Source organism: Syzygium oleosum, unplaced genomic scaffold, assembly GCF_021117445.2.
Source record: "Syzygium oleosum isolate NSW1041296 unplaced genomic scaffold, Sole_v2.1 Sole_v2.11, whole genome shotgun sequence".
In the NCBI taxonomy this organism is placed as follows: domain Eukaryota; kingdom Viridiplantae; phylum Streptophyta; class Magnoliopsida; order Myrtales; family Myrtaceae; genus Syzygium; species Syzygium oleosum.
This window is the reverse complement of record NW_026607495.1, coordinates 4,458,933-4,473,330: the sequence shown is the minus strand read 5'-3', so window position 1 is coordinate 4,473,330 and position 14,398 is coordinate 4,458,933. Positions and strand designations below refer to the sequence as shown.

The window sequence follows — 14,398 nt, the reverse complement described above, 5'->3', positions numbered from 1 at the left end:
CATGGTTCATGATGGCCGAAGAAGATCTACGTGCTCTTCATTTCTACTCCTTCTCAGTCAAAGTCAACAATGATGGCTTCTCTCCTCTTCGGAGAACAAAGTCAAAGAAGCTGCTCATTTTCTTCTTTCTTCCTGCACGTTCACATGGCCTTTGTCAAAGAAGACAAAAGGCAAGAAGGGAACACGTTTAATGCAAAGTGGGCTGCCGTCCACTTTCATCCATTCATCCATGAAGATGGCCATCGCATGCATTCATTAATGCATCAAAAGAAAGAAACAAATCCTTTGGCTCCATTACGCTTCCGCTACGCCGAAGATGTAATGGGCATGTGAAGCATGCTTTTTGATATAAGAGTTCAAATTCAAGATATATTTTAATAAATCTCTGCTTTGGCTCGATATTTATAGCCAAATCATAATGCTGATTATCCATGTCAGCTCTCCCAACTCTCCTATGGGTGCTCACTTTCTGCATACACCAATCGAGCTACTGCAGAGCTTGGGCTTCTTCCACAAGACCAAAGCTGTTTCTCCATCGGCTACCTCATGAAGCTATTTTTGTAGACACCAATTGAGTTCCTGCAGAGCTCGAGCTTCTTCCACAAACCGAAAGCCGTTTCTTCATCGGCTACTTCACAAAGCACTTTGTCAGACAACGACAACTAGATGGTGCTCTGCGCCTTCTCTTTCATCTCCTCGAACAGACCAAAATTCCTATAGCTCACAGGTCCTCAGATCTCAATCTGGCTTTGATACCAGTTTGTTGTGCACGGAAGCGTGAACGAGAGCGAGGGAATCAGGACGCGAAACAGAGTGGAAGAAAAAAATCACACTAGAGGTTTACGTGATTTGATCTGAGTCTCGGAACCTACGTCTACGGAAAGAGCCAACAAATAAACCACTATCAAATCAGAAAAGTATTACAGAATTCACAATCACTTGCGGGTCAAGTATTTTTCAGCCCTATGATTGTACCCAAAATCCATGATGTTTAGCTTCGCCTAAACACTCAAAATGGATGTAAATATATGCACAAACACGGAGATCTTCAAGAGAGCACCTTCTTGCTCTCACTTCCCACGCGAGCTACAGCTCTCACCTCCTTCTGATGAGAGCTTCTCTCTGGCTCCACCTTTGGCCTCACATTGTGGCCTATCTCCACCTATTTGGCTCCAACTTTTTTCGTTTGGTTCGTGAACAGTCGCGAGCAATGAAGGCTTGCTTGAACCGAAACAGTTTTTCATTCGGGCGAACCGAACCTCACGAACAGACATTTTTGTTTGTCCAAAATAAATAAATAAATAATTTCTAACAAAACGTGTCTATTCGGAAAAAAAAACCGATGGAATGGACTCGGGCTTGAGCTGGCCGGATGGATTGCGGCGGTGCGCGTGGGGGACCGACCTAGCTTGGCGTAGGTCTTCTCTCTTCCACAAAAGTGGGGTACCCCTTGGGGCCCAAACCCATTTGAGAGGCTCATCTAAATAAACCATCTTTCATCACAATTTCTATCCAATGTGGGACTATTTCCATCCACACTTCTCATTTACAATTTATGGATTTTGGATACTAAAATCCTAATAACCCTAGCCTAGACTCCCAGTCTCATATGACAGCTTGTGAGCCATGAATACCATAAATTGTGATTCAATGAACTGACTGTGATAGTTGACTAGTAGCCAAGTAGATGCATCAAAGATTAAACATATCTTATTTTCCCGAAAAAATGGACCAACGGATACCTTCTTTATTGCCAAAAAAGTATTTATTAAATGCACCGATCCAAAAAATAAAAATTACATGATCTACTGAGCATATATCAATAAAAAAAATGGTGTAGTTTATAAAGCATGTAGATTAAGCTCATATGAATAATTGGTTGCGTGAATCTCACGTGAAATTCGAATATTTTTGTAGTAAAAAAATTTGTACCTAACTCTGAACAAGACCCAACATACCTGGTGGTGGAGATGGCGGCGGCGGAAGTGGCTGACTGACCGGGTCGAAGAACTGATAATTGGTCTCGTATAGGATCAGGCAACTTGGCACCATGAACCGTCCTCCTGTGTACTTGGCACAGCAGTCCCTGATCGTCTGGACGCCTATCATCAGGCAGTCGCTGCATTGCTGCTTCGTCAAGTCCGGTGTGCACTGCACCAACGCGTAGATCATGTCAGGCCCCGCTGATTCGTTCCCCGACGCGTACTTTCTCAGTGAGCCGCCACCCGCCGCCTCGGCCCACAGAGCATTCAGGAGCTTCCTTAGCACTGCGTCGTATGTGTCCGGGCTTGAGACCTCGTAAGAAGTTCTCACCACATAGGAGGGTTCTGTCGCGACTACACCGAGGAACGAGGTGTCTGAGTACCGGATGACACAGTTATCGGTGTAAAGGAATGCCTCCTTCTGGAGGGGGCAGAGGCGGCGGATGTCGGAGGCCAAGACATTGAGGCAGGTGCGGCAGCTCACGGCGGTTAAGTCACCGCGGCAGAGGCCAAAGACGTAGAGGGTTTGGGAGGCACCGGAGATAGCAGCGGAGGCATTGAAGAAGCCGTAGGAGAGGGACAAGGAGTTGGTGGTGGAGATGGAGGAGAGGAGGGTGGTAAGGGTGGTTTGGTAGGTGCTGTTGGCAGCGAAGTTGCCGGTCGAACCACAGTGGGTCACTGGGAATTGGGCGTTTATGGTGGAAGCAAACATGAGAAGAAGCAAGAGAAGGAGACTTGCAGGATCCATTTTTTTCTTTGGGTGATTCGGGTCCCTCTTTGATAGAAGTATTACTCAACAGGTTCGTTCCGTAGATAATATGACTACCGTGTTGATAGCGTGCAAAACAAAATGTGTCGAATGATTTTTATATAGGGCGGCTGCCATGCCTAGCACGCTAGGTCCAGCACGTAAAGTTGCCGCAAAGTTGTCGTGTTTCTTGAGGGGCAATTATCGAGTCACGAGACACTGTTGATTCCTTTGACTGCGTCTCTGTCTTTTGCAAGTATAATAAGGCGACCGGCGCTTTCCAAGCAATGAGCAATTCGAGTCTCGAAGAAGCATCGACTCTAATGGAAAAGAAAAGTTGAAAAATAATGTGGACCCAACATTTTATATTACTTAGTACTTTGATAAGAGGAAACTTCCACTTAAACCCTATTCCATAATTTAAAATTAGAAGTTGTTGAATGATTGCTAATGAACGGAATAGGAGAATCTGATTTGGTTTAATTAAGAAGGACCAAAAAGTCCCTTGAGCAATAACTCAAACATACAAGATTTCGGAACTTGCAAATTGAATGATTGCTAATGAATGGATGAACCGTACTTTGATCTCCTAACTGGAAGATTTATCCCAAATTTCGATTTCAGATTGGCTATTAACCACTAATGATAAAAGTTCAAGGTTTAGTGCGAAAAACTTACTTTCCCTACTTTACTTTTTTATATCAAAAGTTAGTAACCCTGTAAATTTAAAAGTACAAGATTTTTAGGTATAAATGCAATGAGAGTTCTAGTGTAACATCTCAAATTCCACTTTGCTTCCGCTACATCCTACTATTCTAGGACTTCGATCTCCTATTCTCCCCAATCCAGATGAATTCGCACATATTATTAGTAAATCAACGTCCATGACGTGGAGTAAACACATCACCGACTGCGCATGTACTCTATCACTTCTTTTAGAGATCATAAATGCTAATAATAATAGATAATAAATAAAGGCCTAAGACTAAATGGGGAAAATTATTTAAAAAGACTTAAATATATTGTACTTTTTCCAATTAAGTCGTAAACTTTTCAATTTTACCAATTGAGTTTTAAACCTTTTTACGTTTTGCCAATAAAGTCCATTCGGCCAATTTTGATTGAGAATCGCTGACGTGAATGTTGGTCGTCCTAAGTGGCATGACTGATGATGACATAAACAAGTCTTAAACCTACACGGCATGGCCGACGTTGATGAGGGGGGCCCTCGCTAGCTTAGGCTAGGCGAGGGCTGCCCTCCTTTAGGCGAGCAATGGCAACCCTCGCCCTTGCCTGAGGCCGGCAACCTCCGCAGCCATTGACGAGGCCCGGCAGAGGGAAAAAGGGAAAAAGAAAAACGAAAAAGAAAAAAAAGAAAAGGGAAAAAAAAGAAAAAAAGAAAAGAGAAGAAAAGGAAAATAAAGGAAAAAAAATAAAAAATTTAAAAATATTATTAAAATTTATTCACGTCTTGCCTTCCGGAAGGTTCGAGGACTTTGGCTTCAAAGGATGTTTTGCTCATCACCTACATAGACATTAAATATTTGGGAGAGAAGAGCGCGATGCTGAGGCATCGGTTTAGTAACTCAGTGGATAGTTCTTCGATTTTGGAGATTATGGAGTTGAAGAAGGCCATGGCTCCTATTCTAATATTAACGCGGAAACTATTAGGATTTTACAATTTAAATTAATGCGAAATCAATAAAAAATTAAATGAGGAACAATAAGGACATAAAATATTTACGTGCTTCGCTCTGAGTGTCGGTACCTACTCCACGAAAAGAGCCAGCAGTAAATAATCTGTACAATTATTTGCATGCTCAAGTATTTTCTTCACCTAAATTACAGCCAAATCCAGAATGTATACAAATAAATAAAAAACTCAATTTGAATGCAAATCCGTGTTCGAAACTCTTCGCGCGGCTGATTAAAGATTTCTTTGTTAAAGTTCTCTACACGTTCTCCGAAGAAAAACTCCACACGCGGCTTAACACAGAGAGCCTCACTTGTACTTTTTCTCTTGCTGCTATTTTTATATATGAGTCAACAAATCAGCTTTGACCAATCAAGAAAGAATAAGATCTCCACTTGCCTTATTATTATTTTTTTAAACAGAAGGAAACATCCTTATCAATTCCTCCTGTGCATTAAGAAGAAAAAAATAGATAAAGCCAAGAATCTCATCTAACGGTAAAATAAGAATCCCTTGTATGCCTTCAGAGGAGTCCAACTAATATGGGGTCAAACATGACTGTTGATCTATATCCACTTCTCATGGCCACAATTGAATAGAAAGTAGGCATATTATATACCGGCTCAAACTCGAGACATTATTTAACATCTCCTGATAAGTTGGTGGAGCTATGCATGATTGACCAAAGAGAGCTAAGAGGTTTTTTTTAGTTATGCAAGATTTAGTCAAAAAGAAAGAAAGAAAAAGATGGATAGTAAAAGAAAAAAAGGGTTAATATCACGAAAAGCCCAAATTGATAAATCTGTGACAAATTTACCCTCTGTTAGTTTCCGTTAAATTTTACGATCAAATTGCTGAGTTGGATGACACGTAGCAGTTGATGGTGTACCAGTTTTGGATTTTACCCCTCTGTTTATCACAGGTTTATCAATTTGTGATTTTTCGTTATATTAATCCAATTTAACAGAGAGTAAATTTGTCACAAGTGTACCAGTTTAGGGTTTTTGATAGTTAAAAAATTAGTTTGTAGTAAATTTGTCACAGGTATACCAGTTTGGATTTTTTGGTGGTCAAAAAATTAGTTCGGGGTAAATATGTCACAGGTATACCGGTTTGTGATTTTTTGTGATATTACCCTAAGAAAAAAGAAGATGAACTGTAAAAGAAAGAAGAAAAAGAAATATATATATTTATAAAATTCAGAAAATTACTTGAAACAACGTCGTTTTGACCAAATTTGTTTTTGTTAGATCGCCGACACGCTAAGTAGGACAGCCGACGATGAGTGGACCGCTACATTAGCAATTTCTGGTGAAAATTAGCCGAAAGGACAGCATCGGAATTTTGCGCAAAGATATTTTACTAAATTGAAAAAAATGGAAAAGCTTATGATTAAATTGATATGCATAGAACAAGTTTAATATTGATTGAGTAATCTTCCCCACGTGTCCACTAGCCAATGCTTTAGCATGCAAATGAGCTACATGTCCTTTACCATGCATTTTCACGCAAGATAAGACTTTGTCTATTTGACCAAACCCATTTCTTAAGCAGGTAGTGCCACTTCTCAACGGAGTTTAAGACCTTCAATTTGCTAAGGTATAAAAAGATCTTTTGTGTATTCGGCACTTGGTCCCTTTTTTTTCCATGCTGTCTCCTACTCAACTTACACGCGGCCCGGGTATTTGTCAAAATTCCTGAGAGAAGGAAAGAGGAGTTTTTGGTCGCTTCTGCTTGGCTACCACTCCCTTCGCAGCTCGCCGCTCCCCTAGCTCGTCAATCGATGTCCACCGTTCGTCCCCCTGCTCCTGACATCACAAGTCGTCTCTCTCTCGAAAGTCAAATCGCTGATTTTGCTGTTTGGGGTAACGGGGGACGCTGGGTTGCGGGTTGTGTTTGATTTTTACTCGTCGAGGTCACTGGTTGGGTTGTTGTAACTGATGGTCTAGGTTCTTGAGTGCTTCGACCCACCTCCCTAGCAGTAGACAATGGCCCATTTCACCAGGAATAAGTTCGAAAATGGTGGTTTGAACCCAACATGGAAAAGGAAAAAAAGGAAATATTGGAAAATCCTCATCTCCGATCTCCCGAGAACTTGATGCACTTTCTACATAAATAAAGAATAGCCTCTTCAGTTCACAAAAGGAGGAAGCAAAAGCAGTGGCTTTGATAGTTAATGATATAGGCTTACCGGGTACAATTTTTGTCGATGTCCCTAATTGTGATGATGATGGTAATTGTACTGCTGGTAGATATATGTGTGATGTTGATGCTGAATTTAGGGATGGGGTAAGTGTTGATGTTGATGTTAGGTTTGGCAACTGTGCGTCTTAACCTGGATTAGCGAGAGAACTTGCCCCGTCAAGTGTGTCTTGGAAAAGCATTACTATGGGTAATCTTGCCCAGTCTGCTAAGCTAGATTTTCACCATCCTATCAAGAATGGAGATAAACATATAGCAGTTCCTCCCCTTGAGGTGTTAGATGAGGGTTTGTCACATTTCCAAAACTGCCAGGGCCAGATGTTAAGGCGGGGCCGAAAAGACCGTAATTCAAACCCCGACAATAGGAAAAAAATGATCCAAAAGTTTTAAAGATAGTGCAATTCTTGTCAATACTCAGATGCAATGGCAGATCTTAGGAACATCGGCAAAGTGTTCATACTCTCATTTATTTCTATTGCTTCAAGGAAGCGAAAATGATTCTACTTTGTGTTTATAGAAACATTTTAAGCGACAAAATAAACTCTTAAAAAGAATAAGGCATAGTCTATTTTGATGATAATAAGGAAATATTCAAACTAGCCACAAAATTGAAGTGGGAAAGCATCCTAGAAACATATGGAATTGTATTGAATGAGTAGTATTTGTGGCTATGACTTGTATTGAATGATCTTTCAGCGATATTCTTGGAAAAAAAGATTGACTGGTGGCCGGACGCTCAAACATGAACGACACACACCCGGAAAAAAACATAAGAGCAGGTTTGTCCATATACTATGTGTTGCTTCACCAAAAAACATCCATCAAATTGCTACTTTACCGCAAATTCTTATCAACGATATATTCAGATGCAACTGATCATACTACATGGTTAGGCCATCTTTCCTGTGCCTTTTGCTTCGCAGTTTCTGGTGCAACCACCATGAGAATGAGTCCATTCTGATCCACATCCATAGCAAAACTGAACCTGGCACTTGCAATTGCAAGCCACCAAGGAACAACAATATGGCCCACCAAAAGTAGAAAAGTATGAACAATTGAACATTCGCAAACTCAGGTACCACTAATTTTGCTGAGGGATTCATAGCAAAACACTAACCCGCGTGATTTTGAGTACCAGTGATTGACAGAATTAAGCAAAGTGGCCTCAGTGCTTCTTATATAGAGACGATGTACCTTTGAATATCACTTATAAGGCTTGATGATATTGTTGAGGAAACCTTCTAATGGATTTTGAAGTTTTTTTTTGTGTAAAATGTCAGTATTATATAGTGAATGAAGTACAGCAACTTAGGGGTATCCCCCAGCATTACAAATGGTGCTAATAGTTCGACAAGATGGAGGTGGGAAGTCTCTACATAGTAGCCAATACAACATTTGTCTGAGAAGGTCTAATGAACTCTACCTCTTACATTTTTACGCACGTTGGCCAAAATAATATGGATATCAGTTGACTTGTTTTGAAACTGTCTTTCGTTGCGTTCCATCCATATGCCATAAATGGTTGCCAGAAAGGATACCTTAAGGAGTCTAGCCGCCAGATCTTTGCCCTTTGTTACCTTAATCATCCATTGAAGTTCCTCATTTTATCCCCCCAAATGACGCATAATTTCCTGTTGTGTAAGGATACTGCGCCATAAGCTGCCTGTCCACTTACACTGGAAGAATAAATGCGTTCTGTCTTCTATACCGGTCTTACAGAAGTTACGCTGGATAACAATTGAGGTCATCCATTGGACGACGATTTTTGCCGTCGGTAGTCTGTTTCTGCAAACGAGCCAGCTAATAAAATTGTGTTTGTTAATACCGCTGGTCCAGATTAGGTCATACCACTCCACAACTGTTCCCGCATGTCTGAGTTCATCATAAATTTCTCTACAACAGTACCTTGAATTATGGATAATCGAGGTTAAAATATGTTGTCATTTAAGGAGACATCGCCAACTCCAAGCCATACTGCCCATAATGTTGATCTGCATAATTGGAGTGCCTCTGCATTTGGTGTTGTGAGCTCATATACTCCAAAGGGAAAAGGATGGATGATTGATGAGGTTTCACAGCATGCGACCTAACAATACTTTATTCCAGAATTTCAAATCGAGCAAACTACCTGCCATGCCACCTTGTGCAATCTATGATTCGCTGTATTACCTACCCATAGAAATTGACGGATTTTGAAGTTGACAAAACTATCCATGTTAATTTTGTAAGTCTGACACGTACTCTGAAGTATTTTGATCCAGATAGATATATTCTGGAAGTAATAACTTTAATACTTAGAAAAAACTAAACTTTCTGGACACTTAGATTTTATGAAGACCATGTTGAGGAAAACTCCTATTGATTTTGAAGTTGACAAAACCTTCTATGTTATTGTAAATCTGATACTTATTCTAAACAAATTTATTTCAGGTCTGTATATTCTGGAAGCTCAGAAGAAAGTTATTCAGACTTTACAAACTGTCAAGTATGTTTTTGAAGACCCACATAATCTAGGTTCTGAGATTCAGACGCAGAAGTTATTCAGATGCAGATGCAGAAGCAGAAGTTATTCAGATGCAGATGCAGACGCAGACGAAGAAATTAATCAGATGCAGAAATTCTTCAGACGCAGACGGAGAAGTTCTTCAGATGCAGACACAGAATTTCTTCAGATGCAGAATTCAGAACGTAACACAACAGCTAGTGATCTGGCATGGATTTCACAGAAGGAATGTTCTGATTGTCTCAATCTCAATCAAATTGATTGACAATCAAACATCACGACAAGAATGCATTACAACGGACAAAGCTCTACTTATGGAAACCAAGATTCTGATTGTATGGGCGACCAGAATCAGCGGGATTCAGAATTTGTCATCCAACGGCTACTCAATCCTTATTATACAAATCTGTCCAAGGTGAAGATTGGAAGATGATCCTCTGAAAGCTGTCCAACGGCTAGTAGAGGAGTATTTAAGAGGATCAACGAGCAGCAGAAGGAAGTACAGAATCAAGAATCAACAAGTCCAAAGTCTGAGCATACTCCAATAATTTCTCTTGTCATTCTGAACCAAACATTAAGATCTTGAGGGACACTTTGTAAGAGTGATTGTGTGAGATAGAGAGTCCTATCATACTCAAGAGTGTTAACACTCAGAAGTTGTAATTCCTCTTGATTACATAGTGAAATCTAGCCGGTAGGCTGTAAGCATGGGAGAGTGGACGTAGGCTTGCTATAAGCCGAACCACTATAAACTTGTGTGCAGATTCTCTATCCCTTATCTCTTACTTTACATTCTGCACATCAAGAGTACCGTCTTTATAATCTGTATTGAATCTGAATTTTATTCAGACTCTACTGTGATTTATTTTGTTTCCGCATAAATTATCAAAAATTGTTTAAGATCACATATTCACCCCCTCTAGGTGATCCTTGCTAGCTACATCAATTGGTATCAGAGCAGGTTGCTCATTTATTGAAGTGTTTTACTTCTGAGCTAACGATCTATATGGCTAGCTATGGTGCTCCAGGGCTCATTGAAGGACAGAGCAACAACAGACCACCATACTTCGATGGCAAGGAATATAGTGTCTGGAAGAATAAGATGAAGGCATTCATAAAGTCAATTGATCACATGCAATGGGATGTCATCATCAGAGGAGTCAATCCAAGATCTTCTGATTCAAAAGAAAAGGCAGATGCAAGCATAGCAACAGATCCTCGATTATCTCAAACTGAGATATCCAAAAGAGAAACCTTAAATTCCAAAGCAATTTATTCTCTCTATTGTGCTTTATCTCCTATTGAATATAAAAAAATTGCTGCTTGTGAATCAGCTGAGGAAATCTGGGATACTCTCCTTGTCACTTATGAAGGAACAGATCGTGCCAAGGAAACTCAAATCAATCTTTTGCTTGGTCAATATGAATCCTTCAAAATGAAGCCTGGAGAATCAATTGCTGATTTGTATGACAGGTTTACTGATATAGTAAACGGTCTTGCTTATCAAGGACAACTAGTTCCAGATGCAATGAAAGTCAACAAACTTCTGAGAGGACTGATAAATCAGTGGGATAACATCAAAACATCTCTTTGAGAAACACAAAGGATCAAGCCTCTATAAGTGAATGAGTTAATTGGAACTCTTCAATCATATGAGACTGAGAAACGGAATGAGGAGAATGAATCCAGAGGTAATAAGTCAATTGCTTTAAAGACTAACATTGATTCTGATGCAGATTCTGAAGATGAAGATGTTGATGATGAAGAACTAGCTCTCTTTATAAAGAAGTATAAGAAAATGAAGATCAAAGGAAGAAACCTCAAAGGTAAGAAGCTTTTTGAGAAGAAGAAGTCTTTCGATGAAACACAGAGATCAAATGATGTTATATGCTTTCACTGTAAGAAACGTGGACATATTAAGTCAAATTGTCCACTTCTGAAAAAGAAGACCAAGTTTGAGAAAGCAAAGAAGGCCTTAAAAGCAGAAACCTGGAGTGATACAGAGTGTGAAGACAGTGACGAAGATATCTCAAATTTCTGTCTAATGGCTAAGTCAGACTCAGACTCAAATTCAGATTTAGATTCTGATCCTAAAGTGGAGATTGATGTAAAACATTCTGACATGCCTATTGAAATATCAAATTACATTGGTGAATTATGCTTTGAATTTAAGACTGCTCTTAAATGCATCTCTTCTTTGAAAAAGGAAAATTCATCACTGAGGTAACAGGATGTTTCACAAAAAGAAAAAATCGATTTCCTTCAAAAAGAATTTCATCAAGTCAAGGAAAGTCGAGATTTTCTTTCCAAAGAAAATGCGGTTTTGAAAAAGCAAGTTTCAGAAATTACTTCCAAGTTTTCAAAGGATTCAGAAACCTTGAAGCATATCCTTTCTATCCAAATTCCTTACTACAAAAAATCTGGTCTCGGATTTGTGAAGGAAAGTGATAGCTTGATTGATTTTCCAAAGGTCAAGGAGAGATTAAAACAAAGACCTCCTCGACAAGCTTATAAAAACCATTTCAAAAGGAATTTTGTAAAACCTGTTGGCCGAAGTGCACTCAGGTGCTCAAAATGTGGAGATCCACAACATTTTGAGAATGAATGTCCTAAGGTCTGGAGACCTGTTAGAAGAGATTTTGTTAAGACAGCTTATACTAATACTCAAGGACCCAAACAAATATGGGTACCAAAGAAAACTTGAGATGTTGTGATTTTTGCAGGTTATCACAAAGAGAAAAAGGAAGTGGTACCTAGACAGTGGATGCTCTAGACATATGACAGGAGATCCAAGTATATTCGTTGATCTACACAATCTGAATGGTGGAAAAGTTTCCTTTGGAGGAAATACCAAAGGAAAAATAGTTGGCAAAGGAACAGTTGAAATTGGAGGACTTACAATCAATGATGTCTCTTTGGTGAAAGGACTCAACTACAACTTGATAAGCATAAGCCAACTATGTATTACAGGTTTCAGAATCAACTTTCAAGAAGATACATGCTCAGGGACAAGTAAAGATTCTTCTCAAACATTTACAGGAAGAAGACATGGCAATATCTATCTTCTAGATGTCAATCCAAACTCCACTCATTGCTTGATCTCAATCAAAGAGGATGAAGATCTATGGCATAGAAGATTGTGGCATATCAGTATGAAACAAATCTCAAAGATCTCAAACAAGAAACTGGTTCAAGGTCTACCAGATTTGAAATACAAGAAAGCAGAGTTATGCAATGCCTGTACACTAGGAAAGCAAGTAAGGAGCTCTTTCAAGACTATACATCATGTTTCCACTAATCGTGCTTTGCAGCTTCTTCATATGGATCTATTTGGACCAACAAGAACTCAAAGTATTGGTGGTAAGAAATATTGTTTAGTTATTATTGATGACTTCACAAGATTTACTTGGGTATTTTTCCTTGCTCATAAAAATGAAGCATTTTCATATTTTTCAAAATTTGCAAGAAGAATTCAGAATGAAAAGGGCTATTCCATTTCCAGCATTAAAACTGATCATGGGGGAGAATTTAAAAATCAAAGTTTTTCAGATTTTTGTGAGGAAAATGGCTTTCGACACAATTTTTCTACTCCTTATACACCAGAACAAAATGGTGTTGTGGAGAGGAAAAATCGTTCTTTGCAAGAAATGGCAAGAACTCTGTTGATTGAAAGCAAAATTCCTTTTCATTTCTGGGCAGATGCAGTTTTTACAACATGTTATATCATTAACAGAGCTTTTCTCAGACCTATTCTTGAGAAAACCCCCTATGAGCTTTATAAAGGTAGAAAGCCCAACATTTCATATTTTCGTGTATTTGGTTGTAAATGCTTTATTCTGAAAAATCCAAATGACCGCACTGGTAAGTTTGATGAGAAAGCAGATGAAGGATTTTTCCTTCGATATTCTACTACAAGTAAAGCATACAGAGTCTTCAACAAAAAGTCTCAGACTGTGGAAGAATCAATGAATGTAAAGTTTGAAGAAAACATTCAGACTCACAGAGATGAATCTGAACCATCTCCCAACATTCAAGAGTTATTAGAAGATCATCAACAATTAGTATCAGAAGGAAAAGAAGGAAAAGAAGATACAATACAGACTCAACCAGAAAGTTCAGAGTCTGCAGATTTTCAGAAGGAAAGATTTGACAAAAACTGGAAACATAAATCCAGTCATCCGAAGAACCTCATCATTGGAGAAATAGAAGATGGCATCAAGACAAGATCCAAACACAAAGAGAACATCAGCAACTTGGCATTGATATCAGAAATAGAACCAAAAGAAGTTGGTGAAGCTTTATCAGATGAAAGCTGGATCGATGCTATGCAGAAGGAACTTCAGCAGTTCAGAATCAATAAAGTATGAGAGCTTGTGCCAAGACCCAAAAATCATCCAGTAATTGGAACAAAATGGGTATTCAGAAACAAACTGGATGACAAAGGGAAAGTTACAAGAAACAAAGCAAGACTGGTTGCAAAAGGCTATTCTCAAGAAGAAGGCATAGATTATGATGAAACATATGCACCAGTTGCAAGGTTAGAAACCATTCGGCTACTATTAGCTTATGCTTGTTTCCATAACTTTAAATTGTTTCAGATGGACGTGAAAAGTGCCTTTCTGAATGGATATATCAAAGAAGAAGTATATGTGGAATAACCACCTGGTTTCGAAGAACCTAGAAAGACTGATTATGTCTACAGACTCAAGAAGGCTCTTTACGATCTGAAACAAGCACCCAGAGCTTGGTACGAAAGGTTAAGTAACTTCCTTCTGCAAAATGGCTTCACCAAAGGTAAGGTTGATACAACTTTATTTGTTAAGAGAAAGGGTAAGGATTTCTTACTTGTTCAAATTTATGTTGATGATATAATCTTTGGATCCTCTAACGAATTGCTTTGCAAGGAATTCTCAAAGAATATGCAGAACGAGTTCGAGATGAGTATGATGGGAGAATTATCATTCTTTCTTGGCCTTCAAGTGAAACAAACCAAAGATGGTACATTCATTTGCCAAGAGAAGTATGCAAAGGAGATTATCAAGAAGTTTGGATTACAGAATTGCAAGAAAACAGATATTCCCATGTCTCATTCATCCAAACTGGACAAAGATGAAAATGGTAAAAAGGTTGATCAGAAGGTATATAGAAGCATGATAGGTTCATTATTGTATCTCACTGCATCTAGACCTGACATTCTATTTAGTGTCTGCATGTGTGCAAGATTTCAATCAGACCCAAGGGAATCTTATTTATCTGCAGTAAAGAGAATA

The 14,398-nt window shown here is 39.0% G+C and overlaps 1 protein-coding gene across 1 annotated transcript; it reads right to left on the bottom strand.

Annotated features, from left to right (window-relative positions):
- Positions 1–1,932: 1,932 nt before the first annotated feature.
- Positions 1,933–2,807, bottom strand: LOC130139358 (cysteine-rich receptor-like protein kinase 29). The gene has a single exon (XM_056316163.1). The coding sequence runs from the start codon at positions 2,728–2,730 to the stop codon at positions 1,933–1,935; it is 798 nt and encodes a 265-aa protein (XP_056172138.1). The 5' UTR covers positions 2,731–2,807.
- Positions 2,808–14,398: the final 11,591 nt, after the last annotated feature.

Bases quoted from the DNA above. Each gene is read 5' to 3' on its own strand.
- LOC130139358 (XM_056316163.1), bottom strand. From the start codon at position 2,730: ATGGATCCTGCAAGTCTCCTTCTCTTGCTTCTTCTCATGTTTGCTTCC.